The following is a 23,476-nucleotide window of genomic DNA, read 5'->3' on the forward strand; positions in this document are numbered from 1 at the left end:
ACCAAAGTCAGTCCAGGGTCAGCTGCATGCAAGGCAAACGCCCTACCGCTGTGCCACCGCTCCGGACCCAAGAGAACCTTTTTTATTTTTTATTTATTTTGCCTTTGTGTGTGTGTGTGTGTGTGGGTTTTGGGTCACACCCGGCAGTGCTCAGGGGATACTCCTGGCTCCATGCTCAGAAATTGCTCCTGGCAGGCACGGGGGACCATATGGGACGCCGGGATTCGAACTGAGGACCTCCTGCATGAAAGGCAAACACCTTACCTCCATGTTATCTCTCGGGCCCCAAGAGAGCCTTTTTTTTAATATTGTAATTTTATTTCTGAGTCCAGCTCAATCAAAAAGCAATAAAATAAAACAGCTATACATTTTCAAAGATGCAGAAAAAAATTTCTTATTCTCTTTCATGGATTGATGGCACATAAGGAAACTGATGAGGTGTCGCAGAAGATATTAGTATATAAACAAGCAGCATCTGACTGAAAGCTTGACCTTTCTACCACCCAGCTTTGTCACCTTGTCAGATGACACTCTGTGACACATTTTTCCCATTTCTTAATTTGGGACTGGTAAGACCTTTCTTACGTCTCGTGTGATCATCCCCATATCTGTATATGAATGGAAGGGACATTGGTTCCCCGAATCTCCAGCCTTCCCATCTATGTCCTGTTAGCTATCTCTCCTCTCTCCCCTCTCTCTCTTTTCTCTCCCTTTTTCTCCCTCTACCTCCCTCTCTACCTCTTTCCTCCTTTCTCTCCCCTCTCATCTCTCTCTCTTCTTCCTCTCTCCCTCTCCTTTTCTCTCTCCCTCCTTCTCTTCTTCATTTCTCTCCCTCTCTTCATCTCTCTCTCCTTCTCTCCCTCTCCCTGTCTTCCTTTCTCCTTCCCTCCTTTTCTTACCTTCATCTCTCCCTCCCTCGTCCCTCTCTCCTTCTCTCTCCCCCTCCTCTCTTTTTTCCTCCTCCTCCTCCTATTCATTTCCTCTTGCCCTTCTTCTTACTTTGCACCCATATATCTGGGTGGCCCAGTAGTAACAGCCTAATAATTTGGTACTCAGCCGCGGTAAGGCAGTGACACTTGGGCTTGTATGCTTGAGCAGACCCAAGCAACACCCAGTAGTGCTAGGGGATAGGGAAGGACCATGTAGTGACAGGACTGAACTCAGAGCCTCACACATGCACTCTAGACCCCAGGGGTTTGTGTCATAATGGTCCCTGTTCCAAGAATTGAAGCATTATTATTTACAAAATTTGTGTTCTCTTCTAACCATAACTAACCTTCAGTCCCTGAGCAACTATATATTTAATATTAGACTATTAATTTTTTTTTATAATTTTTATTTTGATCATAGTGGTTTACATGATGACAATAATATTTTAGTTAAATATTTACATAACATCAGGGGGGGATTACCATCACCAAATTGTCTTCCCTTCACCTCTGTTTTTGTCCTATCTCCCATATCCACTTCCCTCACCCCCAGGGCTGCTAGAATATGTGGTCCCCTATGTACCTATCCTACCACATAGTAGTCTTGCATCTGATTGGTCTAGGTGTCTTCCTAATTTCCCCCTCTAACTGGGAGGTAGGCCTAGTTAGTTAAGTTTGCGTGGTTTGGTCTGAAGAAGAGAAAAGTAGTAAACTGGGGTAAAAGTCTAATACTCCAAAAGTGGGCAGAGTCCTTCTAGAGGCTCTCATCATCGATTTGGGGGGCGATGGAGAAAAAAAGAAAATGAAACATTCCATCAGTACAAAAAAAAAAAAAAAAAAGTGTCCATTATCCAGTGAGGACTCCAACAATAATGGTAAGCACCACACATGCACAAAACAAAAACAAAAACAAAAAACAAACAAACAAAACAAAAACAAAAAAAAGCAAAAACTGCCATGTTCTTGATATAAGAAACATGACTTAGCCCATAAAGAAAGAAAAGAAAAAAGGAGAAAAAACTAGGAATATCTGGGGACAACAGCTTCAATAACCACACCTACACAGAGAAATCGACCAAAAAATAGTTATGTAAGTAAAAATAATAGTAATAATAATAAATGAAGGTACAAAATAATATATAATAAGTAAACAATGCTTTGTGCTTTTTTTTTTTCCTCCTGCCCTGGCACAGTAAATGTTGGGGTCATTCGAAAAGGAATTCACTTGGCCTAAGAGTTATGAATTTTTAAGTGGAGTTTAACTTTATTGCCTTTGTAAGCCCTCCACTTGTTATATTTGCCCTCTGTACTGAATAATGTCCCATAAATATCTTTTATTGGTGATTACATCTAAATTTGTTTTCCTTTTCCTTTTCTAGGAACGTTTGGAAATTGCTAATTTGTCGAACCAAGATCACACATGTAGAAGAGAAACGGGGGCATACAAGCTCACTGTCGGTCTGCGCGGGGGCTCCCCTGACTTGGCAGGAAATGGTAAACCTCGGACCCACTCCTCAGGAAGGGCTCGGTAAGTTCCTGATATTTCTGATCTGGAAGAGTGAAAGGTGGTGAAAGAGGGCCCGGAGAGATAGCACAGCGGCGTTTGCCTTGCAAGCAACCGATCCAGGACCAAAGGTGGTTGGTTCGAATCCTGGTGTCCCATATGGTCCCCCGTGCCTGCCAGGAGCTATTTCTGAGCAGACAGCCAGGAGTAACCCCTGAGCACCACCAGGTGTGGCCCAAAAATCAAAAAAAAAAAAAAAAAAAAAAAAAGGTGGTGAAAGATTAAAATTATTTGTAAGGCTGGTGATTAATACAGCATGTAGGGTGTTTGTCTTGCATGCAGCTGACTCCAGTTTAATCCCTAACACCACGGATAGTTCCCTGAGCACTATCAGGTGTAACCAAAAAAAGACCTATATAAATGAGTTTTTCTTTTCTGTTCTGGGGTTACCTGGTGCTGCCTGGGAGCTCTTCCTGGCTCAATAATTGGAAGTCACTCCTGGAGGAGCTGAGGGACCACGTGATGGTGAGAATAGAACCCACAGCCTTACACATGCAAGTCAAGTACTATACCAATATGCCACATCCTGACCCCAAGACAATCCTTTCTCTACATCCTTTTTCTTCCTATTTGCTGGTCCTTACAGGTTAGACTATTAAAGGAAATAAATGTTTGATTTTGTTTTTTTCAATTAGGAAAAAAATGATGATCTCCTTCTTAGGCATTATATAAATTTGAAGTAACTGAAAGCAGTTAACTCAAGAGCCATGTTCCTTCATTTACTCTTTCAATTAGTAAGTGAGCACTTACTAAGTTTACCACATTATATTTAGTCCTGAGGATTCAATAAGCAAGATCAAGATGGACTTTGATTTCATGGACCTTGTTTTTGTTTGTTTGTTTGTTTGTTTTTTGGGCCACACCCATTTGATGCTCAGGGCTAAGTGCTCAGAAATTGCCCCTGGCTTGGGGAGACCATATGGGACGCCGGGGGATCAAACCACGGTCCTTCCTTGGCTAGCGCTTGCAAGGCACCTTACCTCTAGCTCCACCTCGCTGGCCCCATGGACCTTGTTTTCTAGTTGAAGGATATTGCCCATCATAAATGAGAAATTGCCAGAGAAATTGGTACACAATAGAGAATTAAAATGGACTGTGGGGAGCTGAGAACGTGACTTGCATGTGTGAACCCTACCTTCTTGAGGTGCAAAGTCAGAAAGCCACCCCTCTAGGTTGCACCCAAGGCTGTTACTGTCCCTCTTAAGTTATTCAAGTCTTTTCCACTTTGCGGAAAAACTGCACTGAAGTGTTTAAGTCATGGGCAGGAGGAACTGGATCGATAGTATACGTGGATAAGACACTCATCTTGCACATAGCCAACCTGGGTTTGATTCCTGACACCATCTATGGCTCCCAGCATTGTCAGGAGTGACCCCTGAGCTCAGAATCAGAAGTAGGCTGAGTACTGCTCATAGTCGAGGCAAAAATTACTATGACCACCCTCTGTTAGAGAAACAGAGCTGCTTTATTAAGGTGTTTACTTAATTTTTCAGTCTGTCATATCATTTTAGATCTTTGCTTTTATACCTTTTCCATAAACTTCAGTGTATTAAAGTTGCATGGTAATTTTAGAAGTAGAAATGTAGGGCCAGAGTGATAGTGCCTCCAGTAGGACATTTGCTTTACTCTCTAACAAACCGTATTTGATCCCTGGCTTCCCATATGGTCCCCAAGAGCCCACCAGGAGTGATTCCCATGTGCAGAGCTAGGAGTTACTCTGTGCACAGCAATGTGTTTGTCAGTCCCTGGTGTCTAGATTTATGGACACATCTATCTATGGTATAAGAAACTCATATTAGGTCTTGTCTGCAGCATCTATGGGTACTGCAGGGGGAATATGTACAGGACGGGAAACTTAACAGTGGAGTGCCTCCTGTGTGCGGGAGAATGTTAGTAATGGCCCAAGGAGGGCAGAGGAGAAGGCTCAGAAATCAATTAGACACAAGACATTGAAGAGCTCAGGGAGACAGGCATGTTTTTGGTTAGTGAGGCAGCATGGATGACTCTGCCACTAGACAAAAGGAAGAACCCAAGGAAGGTGGGGCTTCAGCTATTGTGTAGTAACATGGAGCAGAAGTGGAAAGAGCTGTGTGGAAGTCTGAAAAAGGAGGATGAGAGAAGGTGGGGCCACAGGATTGAGGGAGGGGACAGTGTGGAAATAGGGACAGTTGACAGGCTCCTGTAAGGTCAAGGAACCAATCAGAGGGCCAACTCAGACAGCCAGAACTAACTGACAGCAAGGGCAGTTTCTTCCAAACTGAAGTCTGGGAGAAAGAGCTAGATGACTGAACTATGTGGCTGTTCACCCACCAGTGGGTGAACATGGGAGGTATGGGCTCCACTTCCCGTTTCTCAGATGACAATAGAAAAGTGAAGCTCATGATTAGAATCAAAGGGCTCTTCTGAGTAGTAGGTGGGAGGCAGGTGGGGAGGGGGAGGAGAAGGTGGCTCATTGGTAGAGGGAAGTGGACAGTGGTGAGGGCGTCAGTGTTGAAACATTGTATGCCTGAAATCCAATCATGAATACCTTTGTAATTTCAAGGGACTCAATAAAAAAATAAATTAAAAAACAGAACAAAGGGCTGCTTCCTAGAGAACTGTCCATGGACCTCATCTACATATTTAAGTGCTTTTCCCTGAAGTTCCAACCTGATCATGATGATAATTATTGCCCTATAACTTTACTTTCTATTTATGAGATTTTTTTAAAAAAGAAATTAGAAAGAGGGAACAGAGAAAAGGAAGTTGAAAATTGAGAGTTTGGGAGGATCATCGAGGGGGATGGCAGGAGTATCTGCTGCAGACAAGACTTGGTGGGTTCTCAGCGTTTGGTGCCCAGCACTGGTGGTGCTCAAGCCTGCCATTTCAGTTCTCTTCAGATGTGAGCTGCTCGGGAGGGAAGAGTGATGGGATCATGTGGAACTGAGCAGAGGAGAGCATCTTCTGATGATGGGAAAGTTTTGTGTCTTTGCGGCCTAGACAAACACCAGTAGCCACTTCTGTTGTACATAAATGTGACTAATATCATTGAAAAGTGAAGTTTTGTGTTTGTGGGGTTTTACACATGTAAAACTTAATGTTTTACTTAATGTTTCACTTAATGTTGAGCTATATTCTGGCCTAGAAGAAGGAATTTTTGTTAGTTTTGTTTTGGGTTCACATGTAACAGTATTCAGGGACTACGATTGGCTCCAGCGTCACTTCTGGCAGTGCTTGATCCCAGGCCACCCACATATAATGCATGCAGTTTGTTGAACTGTCTATAAGGCTGTGAGGAAAAAACTTTTTTTTCAACTTAAATATGTTAGTGGCCAGTGGCTCCATATTGAAAAACACAGATCTAGAATTTCTTGGAGTCATGTGGAGAGGCCAGTGGAGAGCTGAATGGGGAGTTTCCATTAGTGCCTTGAACTCAGTTCCTAGTAAAGACAGATATCAGGAACTGGAGTAGCAGAACATTGAGGGAACATTGAACAACACATTTCTCTGTTCACCTGATGTTAATGGAAAAAGAATCATTGTCCAAATTTATTTTTAAGGCGAGACCGTCTGTATTCTATATGCAGTAGTGAAGATTCTCCTGGCTCTTGTGAAATCCTGTATTTCTCCATGGGTGGTCCGGATCCACTCATGGTACACAAAGGGAAGTGTATTGGTGAGTAAATCAGCCCTCTTCATTTGAACTGTTTTCATCATAAATGTTTACAATGAAGGAGAAGGTTGAATAGATGGTGCATGGACCAATGTCTTTTAAAGATGAATAAGCCAATAATCAGCCATTCTAGATCCTGTTCCTAAAGACCAGAGTGAGAAAACAACAGGGATTGACCTTCTGAAAGAATGTAGACTCTGTGACCAGAGCAATAACACAGGGGTTAGGACATGCCTTTGTGTGGCAGACCTGGGTTTGATCCCCGGCCTCACTTACGGTTGCCTGAGCCCACCAGAAGTGATTTCTGAGCTCAGAGCCAGGAGCAACCCCTGAGCACTGCCAGTGTGGCCCCAAAACAAAACAAAAAAATATAGAGACTTTTAGAAATATGGTTTACAGAGAAAGAATTTCATGTTTGTCATTGTAATTCATTGACGTTTTTGCAATAAACACGGTTGAAATACTCAGACTTGATAACATTTTTTTGTCTCATGCACTTTTATGAATTAAATAAGTGTAACAGGATGAGTTCTTATTCCTGTGGTTTCTGAATATCAAGTTCAATTTTCATAAGTTGAGATCTATTTGTGGGGTCAGAGAGATAATACAGATGCAGGGTACTTGTCTTGCATATGTCTCACCCTGGCACAATCCCTGCCCACATATGGTCTCCTTATTCCTTCGATATGCTCTCCTTGAGCTCTGAGCTAAGAGGAAGCTCTGAACACCACCAGGTGTGGCCAAGCAATGAAAAAAGGAGAGATCAATTTGTTTACCATCTTTTGCTTGGCATATTAGTATCTGACTAGGAAAATCACTTCACTTGGGTTGTAGAAATAATAATAAAGCACAGGCTTTACACATGCAAGGCTCAGAGTTTCATCTCTGGCAATTTATGTCCCTTTCCTCCCAAACTCTTTATAAGTAATCTTGACCCCTGAGTACTATGAGGGGGGACCTTCAACAAAAAGAAAAGATCCCTCAGTGTATTTGTTGTCAGTTTATTTTAGGGCCAGGACTCCTCTCAGGCTGGGGCTCAGGTCCTAATCTCAATGCCAGGAATGAAGTCTGGGGCTCTCATATTGCAAATCATGATCTCCATATCTTTGAACTATCTCCCCAGCCTGATGTACCTAATTTACCAGTTTGTCTACTGATGACTATTTAGAGTGAAGTTGGTTCAGCAATTTGGGTTTTGAATTGTTTTTATCAAAATCATTTTTTTAATGTCTGATTCCCTTTGCCCAAAGCATTCTTTATTTTTCATCAACCATACAGGTATAGCCACTAATTGATGTAGGGATCACTCACATACTGCTGAATTTGACAATGAAGTTTAATTTTCTATCTCCTGACTAGTCTGTTAGAGCTAACAAGATTATATTAATTGAGTTTGTGTTTTGCTGTTTTTTTCTTTTCCTTTATGGAGACACAGAAAGACAGGAGAGCTGCCAGGGAGAGGCAGGAGGTAGAGGGAGAGGAAATCAAATATCTGTGTAGTCTGTGAATTGGACACTTAACCTTGGCTGGCTGAGAACAGCCTGGAGCATAGAGGATGCTGCACATAATGCACAGAGCTTGTTCTATTCAAACAAAGCAATCATTTGGACAGGCTCAAGAACTAAGCAGAAATAAATGATTTGCTTTGAAACTGAGGCTGGCCTTGATTCAAGAGACATTTCAGAGCATGAACTAATAGCCTAAAGTGCAATTCTATTAACAATATAGGAGAAATCAGGAAGGCAAATGAATGTAATTGCTTATTACCCTAACTAGGTTTCTTATTCTCACCAGTACAAACAGACAGGTTTGCTTTAATAGTTTTTTGTTTCGTTTTCTTTTGTTTTCTTTTGGGGGGTCACACCCGGCAGTGCTTAGAGATTACTCCTGACTCTATGCTCAGAAATCGCTCCTGGCAGGCTTAGGGGACCATAGGGCATGCTGGGCATCTAACCCGGGTTCATCCAGAGACGGCAACATGCAAGGCAAATGTCCTACCACTCTGCCATTGCTCCAGCCCCCCCTCCAGTATATTTTCATTGTAAAATATAATTGTGAATATAATGCAGTATTAATAAAACTATAATTTATTTACTGAGATAGAGAATACTTTGTATTTATGATTCTCAACTGAGGGTGATTTTGTTTTTTGTTTGTTTTTAGTAATTTCTTATTTAAGCACAATGATTACAAACATGTTCATAAATGCGTTTTAGCCATAAAACGCATACCCTCCTTCACCAGTGCGACTTTTCTGCCACCATACTGGGAACTCTGATGGAGGGAGGTCAACACTGGTCAATATTTTTTAAGTTTTCATTGAGACCATTGTGAATTACAAGTCTTGCAGTTGGATTTCAGGCAGTGAATTATGTGACAGTGAATATGGCTATTCCCACCACCAGTGTTGACCTCCCTCCATCAGAGTTCCTAGTATGCATCTTATACCTCAACCCTTAGCCCCGGGTCTACCAATGTAACATGTTCATTTTTGTGGATAGCTTGTTACAGTTTGGGTCTCTTGACTATTGCTGATTTTGGCTTGGATATTTAGTTCTTTTTTTTTTTTTTTTTTTTTTTGGTTTTTCGGCCACACCTACTAATGGTCAGGAATTACTCCTGGCTATGTGAGCTGGCCCGTGGCTCTCAGTAATTCGTAGATGTGGAAAGCACTCTTACCTGAAAGAAAGAAGGGTGGGAGAAAAGGGACACTAAGACAAGGATGCTGATCAAGGTGTCAGTTTTATTTCAAGCAAGCAGGACTTTTATAGGGAGTGAACAATAGTGGGAGATTTCATAACGGGTGGTTACATGAACAACGCAATCTCTAGGTGTATCCATAAAAATCACAATGCTCTGCCAGCATACCTCCTGCAAGCACCTACCGTAGTTAAATATATAACAAGCCTTCCTGTGTGGTCAAATTCTTGCAGGGCAGTCTGCGTCGACTCCTGCCCATTTGGCAGGTACACATCTTGAGTTCAGATTAAGGCAATGCTGAGACAAAATGTCTGTCCGAGGCAAAATGGCTGTGCTTATGCTAAGCTATATTTCAAAGGATCTGGCTCCCAAAAGCTATGTCCTCAGAAATCACTCCTGGCTTGGGGGACCAGATGGGACACTGGGAGATTGAACTGCTGTCCGTCCTAGGCTAGCACCAGCAAGGCTAGTGCCTTGCTGTGCTTTAACACATCTGCCTTAATGCCTTACCACTTTGCGCCGCCACCCTGGCCCCTGGAAAATTTTTTTTCATTTTGGTTTTTGGGTCACACCTGGCATCGCTCAGGGGTTACTCCTGGCTTTACGCTCAGAAATCACTCCTGGCAGGCATAGGGGACCATATGGAATGCCAGGATTCAATCCACCGTTCTTCAGCATCTACGGCAAACACCCTACCGCTGTGCTATCTCTCCAGCCCTGGAAAATATTTTTTTTTTTTTTTTTTTTTTTTTTTTGGTTTTTGGGCCACACCCGGCGGTGCTTAGGGGTTACTCCTGGCTGTCTGCTCAGAAATAGCTCCTGGCAGGCACGGGGGACCATATGGGACACCGGGATTCGAACCAACCACCTTTGGTCCTGGATCGGCTGCTTGCAAGGCAAACGCCGCTGTGCTATCTCTCCGGGCCCTGGAAAATATTTTTTAAGAACAGTTTTGGTGTTAGAGAAATTTAGTTTTTTCAGGCACCAATAGATGCCATACTCCTCCCTTAGTAGATCTCTCTTTCTAGCTTTCTGTTTTAAATTTCACTCTGGTTCTTTATTTGGAATCACAGGCCAGCTTGGATTTACTGAGGACATTCACATTTTTTGTATATTCAAAAAAATCATCGATGTATACAAAGTTAACAGAAGTTATTCTTGTCATTACTCTCACTTGCATTGATTGGAATCGTCTTGATGGAGGCTCTTGTTCTCATTTCCTCTGTCAGATGATTGTGTGACGCACATAGGTAGGCATGAACATAAGATGTGAACTGGGTAAATGTAACACTGTGAACAACATCTATCAGGCAGAAACATTGGTACCCTTGGAGCAGGAGTCTCAAACTCGCGACCCACGGGCCATTTTGTGGCTCGTGGTCGGCCTTCAAAGATCGTAGTATTCGTGATTATTCGCTTACCGAATAATTGCAATAAAAATCGCATTAGTGGGGCCGGCGAGGTGGCGCTAGAGGTAAGGTGTCTGCCTTGCAAGCGCTAGCCAAGGAAGGACCGCGGTTCGACCCCCCGGCGTCCCATATGGTCCCCCCAGCCAGGGGAATTTCTGAGCGCTTAGCCAGGAGTAACCCCTGAGCATCAAACGGGTGTGGCCTGAAAAACCAAAAAAAAATCGCATTAAACATTCGTATACCCGAGCAATTCTGTTCGGGGTATGCAAATGCTTAATGCGATATTTTTCTTACTAATGCGATATTTTATTGCGAATATTCGGTAAGCAAAATCCCTTATGCGGCCCTGCCTCACCCCGACTTTGCCTCCTGCGACCTCCAGGTAAATTGAGTTTGAGACCCCTGCCTTGGAGGATTTCATTGTTGATCCTCATCTCTTTATGACTCTATCATAGAGCTTGGATATATTTTGATTATTAAATTTGGTCATGCAAACAATTATTACATGAAATCCTATTTTTCATAGCTGAGTACCTAGTACCCATTGTTGAGTAAATCATTATGTATCCCCTTTTTTTGTTATCCTTGCAGATCATATACAGTGAGGTTTAATTGTATTTTCTCTTAATGGGCAGATAATGATGACCAACTTGGAAAATTAGTTTACAATGCTTTGGAGACAGCCACTGGAGGCTTTGTTTTATTGTATGAGTGGGTGCTTCAGTGGCAGAAGCAAATGGGTCCTTTCTTAACGAGTCAAGAAAAAGAGAAAATTGATAAGTGCCGGAAGCAGGTAAGCCTCTAAGACAGCTCTCTGGGCAAAAAACTGGAATGAGCTGCAGGAGATTGAACAGCTCTGCTTTTGATTGCATTTGATAGGATGATACCTGAGGGCTTTTTAGTGCCTTTGTTTTATTTTTCTTTTATATAGGGGCCACCCTCAGTGGTGCTTAGGGGCCACCAGGGCTATTAGTGGGTGAGGGGTGCATTTGATACAGGGCTGAATCCAAAGCCTTGCTCAGGCTAGCCACTGCTCTGCCACATCCCAGTTCACTTACCAGTGTTTTCTTAGACCCATGCTATCTCTTTCAAACTTTAACATGGTTCAAAACCTTTGCCATTGCTTTATACATTTCTTTCCTCAGCCTTTAATATGATTTTATTAGGCATCCCTCAAACTCAGACAAAAAGTACTTCAAATTGTGTTTTTTTGTGTTGTTTGAAATACTGCTTCAAAGTCCAATTTTCTTGGAAATTGATTTGTAGTACAGCAAGTTGGGTACTTGCCTTGCACGTGACCAACACAGGTTTGATCCCCAGCATCCCATAGATCCTCCAGGCACAACAAGGAATAATTCTTAAGTGCAAATCCAGTAGTGACCCCTGAGCACCACTGAGTGTGGCCCCAAAACAGACAAACAATAAAATAGTTCAATCTGGGGGCACTAAAGAATTTTAAACTTAATATGTAATACTGATTTTAGGGAGAAAATCTAATATTGCATCCTACAATGTTATAAAGTATAGAAGCAATAAGACCGCAGGTAAGGCATTGGGTATAGAAAAACAAAGTGTGTTTACAATATGAAAGAAAAGCTAACTATACCGAAATTCTAATAATTAGCTCTGGGTGGTGACAAATAGAGATCATTTGGGGGGTGGGGGACAGATTTTTTTTTTTTTGTAATTAGTACTTATTAAACTCTTGACAGAGTCTTCATAATCAGAAAAATAACTTATTTTAAAATGGCTATTTTCAAGCAAATGAATCGACAAAACCAAATCCACACAGTCCTTGGATTCTGATTGCAGAACTGAGGTTCCCAAAGGGAGGGGTTGTTTGGGAACTAAGGGCCCCTTGGTGGATGTAGATTTAGTGAAGTCTGACGGAGGGTTGTTGGCACTTTTGTGTGGATATGGTGTATTAACATAAACTTAAAGAGGTGTAAACTTGAGGCTGGAGTGGTGGCAAAGGCAGCTAACCTATGACAGACCGCGGTTTAATCCCCTGGCTTCTCATATGGCCCCCCAAGCCAGGAGCAATTTCTGAGCGCATAGTAACACCTAAATGTCACTGGGTGTGGCCTAAAAACCAAAAAAAAAAAAAAAAAAGTTAAACAAAAAGGTGTAAACTTGCCCTTCAAAACACATAGTGTTTGTAAACCAGTATTAAATTCAAAATAAAATTTAAAAATAGAAATAAGGAACTATGGAGATATGAAACCAAGAGGATGGAGTTCTTGCTTCTCATGAGAACACCTGTGCTCTATTACTGAAACAACATGGTCCCTCCTAGCTGGTGAGGGCCTAAAGCAGAGCACTGCTTAGAAGACCTCAAAAAAAAAAAAAAAAAGAAACATAAAAGAAAAATAAGAGTAGCAGAGAGAGAGTATAGCAGAAAAGTCATGTCCTTTCATGCATCTGATCTGGGTTTGATCCCTGGTACCCCTTGCTCATTGTGGCCCCAAAACAAACAAAAAGAACACAAATATTAGAGAACCACAGAAGCAGTGAATTTCATACTCATGGGCCTTGAGTTTAGTTTCCAGCTCTACATATCCAAACATCCTGGGGTACATACCCTAATGGCCTCCTTCAGAACTATTTAGAAGATCCCTCCCAAAATAATAGCTGCTTTTCCAAGTGGCCATATTATAAAAAACAGCTTTTAAAGGCGAAATATTTCTTTATAATGTTTGCATATTCAGGTTTTGGCTTTTTGGGGGGCCATACCCAGCATTACTGGGATGAGGGAACGTTCCTGGCACAGTGCTTGGAAGCTACTTCTGTCTGTGCTTATTCTAGGGAAATAGCCAGGTATCAAATCTGGGGATCCCATTTGCAAAGCATGTCTTCCAGCCCTTTGAGCTCTCTTCCTGGCCCTTAAATACTAGATTTTATGATTAAAAGAAGTTGGATGGTGGGGAGATAACTCAAAGTGGGGAGCTCTGCCCAAGATTCTGCAGTTTTTTTAAAATACTTTCAAAGTGGAACACTAGTTAATCCCAATCTTACAGGTGTTGTATCAATTATTAATTATAAAGTCCTAGTGGTGCATGGATGGAGTGGATAGGTGGTGAGGCCTTTCTCAGTCCAGCCCGGCGCCTGCAACCCCTAGGCCTGGCGGGTCTGTCTGTAGGTTTGGGATAACGGCTAGGAAATGGTCCACAGCAGTCAGATGAAGTTTCAGGAGACATAAAGCCTTATTACAAGGCTCTAAACGCCATGTACATATTTTTTACATAATGAAAAACTATGTGAAATTTAAGCTAAGCACCCTGTCTGCACCCAACCTGAGATTCTTCCTACCTCCTGCAGCTTCCTGCTGAGTCTCTCTCCCCCTCCCCCAGGCCACTCTAATTACTAACTACAGACCCCTCCCAGGTTTGGGCGGGTGGTCTCACATTCCTGGTAAGAGAGGCAGGAAGTTTTTTGTTTTATCCTTTTCAGATCCAAGGGGCAGAAACAGAATTCAACTCCCTGGTAAAACTGAGTCATCCGAATGTGGTGCGCTACTTGGCAATGAATCTCAAAGAGCAAGACAGCTCCATTGTGGTGGACATTCTAGTGGAGCACGTTAACGGAGTCTCTTTGGCTGCCCACCAGCAACACGCAGGCCCTACTCCCATGCATCAGCTCCGCAGATATGCAACTCAGCTCTTGTCCGGCTTGGATTATTTGCACAGCAATTCCGTCGTGCACAAGGTTCTGAGCACGTCCAATGTCTTGGTGGACGCAGAGGGCACCATCAAGATCACGGACTACAGCATTTCTAAGCGCCTCGCGGACATTTGCAAGGAGGACGTTTTCGAGCAAACCCGCGTTCGGTTTAGTGACAGTGCCCTGCCTTACAAAACGGGGAAGAAAGGGGACGTTTGGCGCCTGGGCCTCCTGCTGCTATCCCTGAGCCAAGGCCAGGAATGTGGAGAATACCCCGTGGTCATCCCGAATGACTTACCGGCTGACTTTCAAGACTTTCTGAAGAAGTGAGTGTGGAGGATGTTCTCTCTTTAATTGCAGTTTATTCGTGTAATTCTGATAGTGCGTAAGTGTGCTGGACATCTGAAGCATGTGGAAGCTGGAAGAGAGTAACAGGATCAGAGTTCGTGATTCATTCTTCCGATCCTTTCTGTGCCATAAATGTGCTGGTTTCTTCTTCTGTTGATCATTCCTTAACTCCCCTGTTTTCCCAAATTCAACTTGAACTTGATAGGTTTTCAGAGCCAGAGAGATAATACAGTGGGTAGGTCTTTTGCCTTGCTTGTCCCCTGCATCCATTTAGTCTTCCGAACACACCAGAAGTGATACCTGAATGCTGAACTAGGAGTAGCTGCTGAGAGCACTGCTGAGTGTGGCCCAAATACAGAAGCAAAAACAAAAAAGGTTTTCAAACTACTGTTTTGGGAATAGCCTGGTATAATCTGGAAATTCAGAAGCACTTTCTCTGGGGAGAGATGCCCTGGATATTAATGGAAATGAGCTTCCCTTGCTGATCCCTGGTGGATTAAAGCAACAGTTCCCTGCTTGAAACGGCTGAAAACAATTCTGTTACTTAAGCTACCTCTCATCAGCAGTATCTCAGTCCAGCGGGATAATAGTTCCTTTCTTTGACCAAAGCTTTGGGGTTCGGGGCACACTCATCAGTGCTCAGGACTGACTACTCTTGGCTCTGTGTTCAAGGATCACTCCTGGCAGGTTCTTCTTGGGGTGCCAAGGATTGAACCCTCTCTGTCACTTGTAAAATAAGCACCTTACTCACTCTTCTATTGTTCCAACTTCCTAAGACATTTTAAAAATGACATTTTCTATTCCTTTAAAATGATTTTTATAGATCGCATTGTTTTTATCCCCACCACTGCCTCTTTATTATTATTTGTCATAGGATATAATTTCTGGATGTGCAGAATTCACATCACCACCCAAAAAGGTTTTCTGTGCCTGTGTAAATAAGGACATGTTTTATATTTTTTTTGACTGTAATATATTTTTGTGTGTGTTCTGGTTGGTTTTCTGGTTTTTTTTTTTTTTGGGGGGGGGGGGTCACACCCAGCAGCACTAAGGGGTTTCTTCTGGCTCTAGCTCTGAAATGACTCCTGGCAGGCTCCGGGGACCATATGTGATGCCGGGATTTGAACCAGCGTCCTTGTGCATGCAAGGCAAACGCCCTGCCTCCATGCTATCTCCATGGCCTCAGCTATAATATATGTTTATTCTCAACATATTATGTATCCTCTTTTGCTACTACAGAGCTAAAGTAAATCTTTAAACATAAGCCATTATCATTATATTGTGTATGTGGCGAGCAGTCACCACTATACAATCAAGTTACAGAAAATGGTGCGTAACCGCTGAAAATTCTGGAATCCATATTTTAGCACGATTCATGTTTGCATGGATTAACTTTTATAAGTAAAACTTTTTACATTTTATTTTTATAGAGAATTTATAATTTACTATAATTTTAATGACTTTTCAGGCACATCATTCAGCATTCCTCACCAATATCTCAAGGTTCCCTGATATAGGCCCAAACCTATTCTCTAGTAAACTCAGTTCAGTAGACTGGCTTTCTTTCTTTGTGTCTGTCTGTGTCTTCCTTCCTTCCTTCCTTCCTTCCTTCCTTCCTTCCTTCCTTCCTTCCTTCCTTCCTTCCTTCCTTCCTTCCTTCCTTCCTTTTTCAGGTTTTTGGGCCATACTGAGCAGCCCTCATGGGTTACTCCTGGCTCGGGGGACCATATGGGATGCCAGGGATCAAACCCAGGTTTGTCCTGGGTCAGCCAAGGGACTTGTTTTATTAAAGAGCCGTTTTAATCTATTTTGAGAGAATTATTGTTAAATGGTTTTTCTTGGGACTCAAGCCTTTGTTCAAGTCTTTTTTTTGTTTTTGTTTTTGTGTCACACCCAAAACCTGGCTCTACACTCAGAAATTGCTCCTGGCAGGCTGGGGGAACCATATGGGATGCCAGGATTTGAATCACCGTCCTTCTGCGTGCAAGGCAAAAATCCTACTTCCATGCTATCCCTCTGGCCCCCCCAAGCCTTTTGATTGATGTGATGTGTTCTCATTTTTGTTCTGCCTTTGTTGTCAATCCAAGCCAGATCCAGGTTTTCTCCATTTCTTGACTAAACAGGACTATGATCAACAGTCTGGGTTTTTTAGACACTTCTTGGTCCATCTCTCTGGGACATCTTGCTTCCCTTTCTGCTGCTCTATATTGTTTCTTTCCTGTTTTCTATTTCCCTGCCATTTGCTTTTATTCACTCCATTGATCCCTGCATTTCTTTTCTTTTGCCCTTCACATTGTCTTTTATGTTCCCAGCTACCATTTAACATGATTCATATTGTTACTCCTTGTCATTGTCTTGTCCCTTACAAAAATGAAAGAACTGCACTTGATTTTAAATAAGACAGTTTCTACTTGTACATAAAATACAAGTAGAGGAACTGGAGTGATAGTGCAGCCGGTAGAGTGCTTGCCTTGCACACTGCCAACCCCAGTATCCCATATAGCTCCCAACACTGCCAGGTGTAATTCCTGAGTGCAGAGCCAGGAGTAACCCCTGAGCATCTCTAGTGTGGCCCAAACACCAAGCCCAAAAAAACCAAGTAGGTGGTGATAAATATACATAGTAGTGAAATGGGGCCAAATTTCAGTCTTTGTTCTCTCCTTAAAGTACATACACATCTGAATATTTCTAAATGATATGATTTATTACATGCAAAGAACTTTAAAAATATTTATTTAGATGCACCCTACTGCTGTGAGTGGCCAAAATGGCATTTTAAAAAAATACAGTCTTGCAGATTAAATGAGGACAAAAAAAAGAAAGAAAAGGTGGAGTGGGGGCGCGGGATGGAACAGTGGCACAGCGGTAGGGCATTTGCCTTGCACACAGTTGACCCAGGACTGACCGCGGTTCAATTTCCTGGTGTCTCATATGGTCCCCAAGCCAAGAGTGATTTCTGACCACATAGCCGGGAGTAGCCCCTGAGCGCCACCGGGTGTGGCCCAAAAAAACAAAACAAAACAAAAGAAATGGTGATGGAGTGAATAAGAGGAGATGAACAGAAGGTAACAGAGCTCAAGGCCAGGGATCTCACGCACATTGGCAGTAAAGAGATGTGGCACAATTATGTCTGCACCACAGAATCAAGAATTCTATTAGCACGAGATCCAAATGACAACAAACTAACTTTAAAATGTGCCTGTCAAGGAGATGCCGGGCGTGGAAGGAAACCTTCGTAGACATTGGTGGAGGAAGTGGATGCTTGTGGTGCAGTTGGTGTCAGAAAGTTGGATACCTGAAAGTCATGGTTCCATAGTATTTTTTTATTTTATGTAGAAATTAAGAAAAATTGGTTTGAGTGCTGCTATATTAGCTTAGCATTTATTTTGCATGTTGCTGAGGTTCTTTCTGCCCTCCCACCGAGGTGTGTTTGCTTGGATGACAAGGAAAGATGGAGCCCTCAGCAGTTATTGAAACACAGCTTTATAAATCCTCAGCCCAAAATGCCTTTACTGGAACAAAGTCCTGAAGGTAAGTCTCTTATCATTTATTTTTCTACTGGCAAGTGATCTTTGAGAGGCGGGGGCAGGGAGAGGGCACAACCAGTGGTGCTCAGGGCTTATTTCTGGCTCTTGGCTCAGAGATGGTAAGATTCCAAGGACTATATAGGGTGCTGGGATCAAACCCTGATCAGTTGCATCAAAGGCAAACACCTCCCTGCTGGAGCCTGACCCAGCCTTTGATCATTTTGAAAGTACTCTTAAACCTAAAACTTAAACGGTTAAACTCTAACTAACTTAAAACTCTTAAACCTAAGACCATTTTACATGGATCTTTTATTTTCTTTTATCTTATTTTATTATTTTACACCAAGCTGAACAGAAATTTATTCCTGCCATGTGTGCTGTGTGCAGGGAACTGATTTTTGCCGTCCTGGCTTTGCCTATCTCTACTGAGTATCATTGCTGTTGCCTGTTCTTATAACTCTTTTTTAGCTGCCACCCTTCTGCCACGTGACCAGATTTCCCTGTTGCTACTCAAGTAGCAGTTAAAGGACCTGTGTGTAGATATGGTTTGGAGTTCTGGCTTTGTTCTTTATTTTTTATTTAGATTCTGGTTTTATTTTTATTTATTTATTTATTTATTTTGGTTTTTGGGCCATACCCGGCAGTGCTCAGAGGTTACTCCTGGCTATCTGCTCAGAAATCGCTCCTGGCAGGCATGGGGGACCATATGGGACGCTGGGATTCGAACCAACCACCTTAGGTCCTGGATCGGCTGCTTGCAAGGCAAACACCACTGTGCTATCTCTCCAGCCCCAGATTCTGGTGTTATTTATTACTGTCTCAGTTACCCCAGCCTGGCTGATGGTATTTTCTTTTTTTTTTTTTTGGGGGGGGGCACATCCTACGGCACTCAGGGATTTACTCCTGGCTCTTCTCCTGGCAGCCTCCCGGGACCATATGGGATGCTGGGAATGGAACCCAGGTTTGTCCTGGGTTAGCTGCACACAAAGCAAACGCCTTACTGCTGTGCTATCTCTTCGGCCCCTGCTGATGTCATATTCTAAATACTTAGGGGAGGTACCAAGTGGGGGAAATGTCAAAAGCTCTGCCAGGTAGGAGCTCCTTTTTCAAACCTGCTTCCAGTGCCTTCCTCATGATTGAATGTGGTAGCTCTTCCTCATCCTCTTTTTTTGGGGGTCACACCCGGCAGCACTCAGGGGTTACTACTGGCTCTATGCTCAGAAATCACTCCTGGCAGGCTCGGGGAACCATATAGGATGCCAGGATTCGAACCACCATCCTTCTGCATGCAAGGCAAATGCCTTACCTTCATGCTATCTCTCCAGCCCCTCCTCTTCCTCTTTTTGAAGCCTCATTTGTCTCTGGACTTTTGTTCCATCTAAGATTCTGGAGGACAAGATTATGTGGAGACTGTTATTCCCAGCAACCAGCTGCCCAGTGCTGCCTTCTTCAGTGAAACCCAGAGACAGTTCTCCCGATATTTCAATGAGTTTGAAGAATTACAGCTTCTCGGTAAAGGAGCTTTTGGAGCTGTCATTAAGGTGAGAAACAGCACCCCATTCCTTCCAGAGGCATCTGGTTCCATCTCCAAGACTTTGGTTTTGGTTTGAGGGCCATACCTGGCTATGCTCCGGCCTTACTTCTGGCTCTTCACACAAGAATCGCTTCTGGCTTGCTTGGGGAACCATCAGAAGTGCCAGGGATTGAGCCCAGGTTGGCCACTCATAAGGTAAGTGCCCTGCCTCACTGTTCTTTATTATTTAGCCCTATTTTCTCTCTTTGAGAATGCTTTTATCTGTAGGCTAGGATATGGCTACTCATTTTGTTAGCAACAGGACCGTTACTATTGATGTGCATTTCTATATTTTTGTTGTTTTTTTGGGGGGCCACAGTCAGTGATGCTCTAGGGTTACTCGTAACTATGCACAGATTTATGGTGGACTTGGGGGATAGTCATAGTACATCAGGCAAAGCATTTGCCTTGCGTGTGAGTGACCCAGGTTCAATCCCTGGTCCCCCAAGCAGCACCAGGAATGATCCTTGAGCATAGAGCTAGGAATAACCCCTGAGCACTGCTGGGTATAGCCCAGAAAGAAAAAAAAGACAAAATAAAACAAAGTTTTATCAAATTTACTATAGTCAGGGGCCAGAGAGATAGTATAAGAGTTAAGGTGATTGCCTTGCACAGAGCTAACCCAAGTTCTATTCCCATTACCACATATGGTCCTCTGAATACCACTGGATGTTGCCCACCTGACCCCAAAATCAAATTTATAAAGGAAACAAATAAAATTTATTATAGTAAATCAAAATGCATGGTGAAATCCAGAATAAAGGTGCCTCTATGTGGAATATGGAGATTTCCCTTGCCACTTTTTGTTTTTAAGCTTACTGAACTCCAAATTATTTAAATTTTAGTACTTAGAAGGCCTGTTAACAAAATCAGCTATTTACTCCATGCCTTTTTCCAAGAGACCTTGATCCAGGAGCTTTACCCATCTCATCTCATTTCATCCTTGCAATTTCTGTAGAGAAGAGAAATGGTTAAAAAAAAAAAAAAGCCATTTTACAGATAAGGAAATAATTTTTCAAAAATTAAGGAATTTGCTTATGTTCCCAGTACAGTAATACTAAACTTAATTAGCAAACTTGATATTTGGGGAAACTTGTGATAAAATTGTCAATAATGTCAAAGATTGAAGTCCAGAGCACAGTGTGTGGTCCTGGGAAATAGCTCAAGGGACTAAAGTGAAGATATGGATTCCATTCTTAGTATCCCAATGCACACCCAGCCCCAGAACTCTGCTGTAAGCCTGGAGCCTCCAGGCACTTTCCAGGGATGTCTTCTCAAGAAAACAAACAAACAAACAAAAAAAAAAAAAAACCCTGCATCTACACAATGGAATACTATACAGCCATTAGAAAATTGAAGTCATAAAATTTGCTTATAGTGGATGGACATGGAGATTATTATGCTGAGTGAGATGAGTCAGAGGGAGAGAGATAAACATAGAATAGTCTTACTTATCTGTGGGCTATAAGAAAAATAAAGGACAGTGTGGTGATGATATCCAGAGACAATAGAGATGAAGATTAGGAGAACCAGTCCATTATAGGAAGCTTGTCACAAAGAGCAGAGAGAGCAGTTAGAGTAGAAAAGGGTCTGCTGTGAAAGTGATAATTGGAACTGATCACTCTGGAAAAGAACTGGAAGCTGAAAGGGTATAAAGTGACATGTATGGCACTCCTTCATTAACAGTTGTGAAAATCGTGTCAAAAAGAGAGGAAGGAAGGGGGGGAGAAAAAGAAAGAGAGAGAAAGTGAAGTAAAATGCCTGCCTAAGAAGCAGAGGGGGAGGACGTGGGAGGGATGAGGGAGGAAGGAAGGAAGAGGGTATCTGGGAGAGTGAGAGGGAAACTGGGGACATTGTGGTGGGAAATGCATACTGGTCAAGGTTGTTGTCAATTACATGACTGTAACTCAGTCATGCACAACTTTATCTGTGTTTAAACACAGTGTTTAAACAAAAAAAGAAAAGAAAACGGTCAGAGAGATACTGTAAGATCTTTGGGTTCCCTAAGCACCACTTGGAGTGATCCCTGCACTTAGAGCAAGACCCCTCAGCACAACCAGATGTGGTCTCCAGCCACACACAAATTTGAATGGAGAATATTTTCCCAAGGCAAACTGAAAACATCCAATTTGGAGTAAGATGTTTTCAAAACTGTGCAGCTGAGACTTTCTTCAACCTGAGGATTTCAGGCTCATGCCTCTAGAATCTTGATTCTCCTTACCAGGCTGGGGCTGTGTTGGGGGTCAGAGTTACAGTACAGCAGATACTGCACTTGCCTTTCACATGGTCCACCTGGATCCCATCCCTGACACTGTATTTGTTCCCCTAAGCCTCACCAGGAATGCTCCTGAAGCACAGAGCCAGGAGTGATCCCTGAGCACTGCCAGGTGAGTCAGCAGAACGGTGGATGAGTCTTCTGGGCGCTGACCCCTCTAACCATGTCCTTCCTTCGCAGGTCCAGAACAAGCTGGATGGCTGCTGCTACGCGGTCAAACGCATCCCCATCAACCCTGCCAGCCGGCACTTCCGCAGGATCAAAGGCGAGGTGACTCTGCTGTCGCGTCTGCACCATGAGAACATCGTGCGCTACTACAATGCCTGGATCGAGAGGCACGAGCGACCGGCTGGCCCCCCGCAATCCGGGCCTCCAGTCCCAGAAGAGCCAGCTCTGCCACGGCCCCCACTCGGTGACAACTTCACGGACAGTGTGGAGGCCACTGCGCCACCACCCATCCTCAGCAGCTCGGTGGAGTGGAGCACCTCGGCCGAGCGTTCAGCCAGCACTCGCTTCCCCGGCCCAGGGTCCAGCAGTGATGAAGAGGAAGATGATGACGAGCACAATGGGGTCTTCTCACAGTCTTTCCTGTAAGAGAGCATGACCTGCCCAGGAGCCCCCATCCCCTTGCCCATTTCAATCCTCACCCAGCCCAGGGCTTGGAAAAGTGATTAGTCAATACTATTTACCTAGTTAAAAAAAGAAGTGGGCTAGAATGTAGTTCTAGTGTGGAGCATATTTCTACCATGTCTGAGGCTGGCACTGTCTGAGTTCTGAATATGCTTGCTATGGCCTCAGTTTCTCCAAAGCTTATCAATGCAGATAGGGGGTTGTACAAGGGTTAAGTGCTCGCCTCACCTGTGGCTCACATCCCAGGCACCACTGGGGTCACCCTAAGCGCTGCTGGGTATGGCACAATGCCCCCAATAACAAAAATAATGATTCTATGCTGATTCTCTTTCAGACCTGCTTCAGATTCTGAAAGTGATATCGTCTTTGACAATGAAGATGAGAACAGCAAAAGTCTGAATCAGGTAAATACATTAAGAAGAAATTTTAGGGGGCCGGAGAGATAGCATGGAGGTAAGGCATTTGCCTTTCATGCAGAAGGTCATCGGTTCGAATCCCGGCGTCCCATATGGTCTCCCGTGCCTGCCAGGAGCAATTTCTGAGCATGGAGCCAGGAATAACCCCTAAGCACTGCCGGGTGTGACCCAAAAACCACAAAAAAAAAAAAAAAAAAAGAAGAAATTTTAGGGCAAGCAGCCGATCCAGGACCAAAGGTGGTTGGTTCGAATCCTGGTGTCCCATATGGTCCCCCGTGCCTGCCAGGAGCTATTTCTGAGCAGACAGCCAGGAGTCACCCCTGAGCACCGCCGGGTGTGACCCAAAAACCAAAAACCAAAAAAAAAAAAAGAAGAAGAAGAAGAAATTTTACATTTTAAACATTGTGGATATTTAAATAAAACTAATATTGTAAATTTCCACAAATCTGATCTGCAAATGTAGATGCCATCAGCTTTCATACATGATTATTTAGAATATTTATATGCTCCTCATGTTTACTTCCAGGACATAATTTACTTGCATAGTTAAAATATGCCTCCTTTTTAAAAAAGCAAAGGAAATTAACACCTATCTAGGGTTAGATGCAAATTAGCTTGTAACTCAAGAGCTTTATTATATTGCTTAGTTCCCTCTCAAATCATTCAATTTCAACTTGTGCTTTCATAAATCGTCCTTTTTTAATATTGTGAGTCATCCTGTAATGGATTCTGACTCAGTTTTGAGGGTCAGTAACAGATCTTTATTTAGTAGAGGTTCCCCAACTAATTTGGC

The 23,476-nt window shown here is 43.0% G+C and overlaps 1 protein-coding gene across 1 annotated transcript in view; it reads left to right on the forward strand.

The window, feature by feature from the left end:
• EIF2AK4 (eukaryotic translation initiation factor 2 alpha kinase 4) overlaps positions 1–23,476 on the forward strand; it is a 108,632-nt gene that overhangs the window by 22,189 nt on the left and 62,967 nt on the right. The window contains exons 6-13 of the mRNA XM_049785150.1: positions 2,309–2,457; positions 6,033–6,148; positions 10,890–11,047; positions 13,705–14,240; positions 17,687–17,793; positions 19,173–19,330; positions 21,818–22,227; positions 22,602–22,671. Coding sequence (XP_049641107.1) covers positions 2,309–2,457; positions 6,033–6,148; positions 10,890–11,047; positions 13,705–14,240; positions 17,687–17,793; positions 19,173–19,330; positions 21,818–22,227; positions 22,602–22,671 — 1,704 coding nt within the window. The remainder of the gene's footprint in view (positions 1–2,308; positions 2,458–6,032; positions 6,149–10,889; positions 11,048–13,704; positions 14,241–17,686; positions 17,794–19,172; positions 19,331–21,817; positions 22,228–22,601; positions 22,672–23,476) is intronic.

The sequence above is a fragment of the Suncus etruscus genome, chromosome 12 (genome assembly GCF_024139225.1).
Source record: "Suncus etruscus isolate mSunEtr1 chromosome 12, mSunEtr1.pri.cur, whole genome shotgun sequence".
Taxonomy (NCBI): domain Eukaryota; kingdom Metazoa; phylum Chordata; class Mammalia; order Eulipotyphla; family Soricidae; genus Suncus; species Suncus etruscus.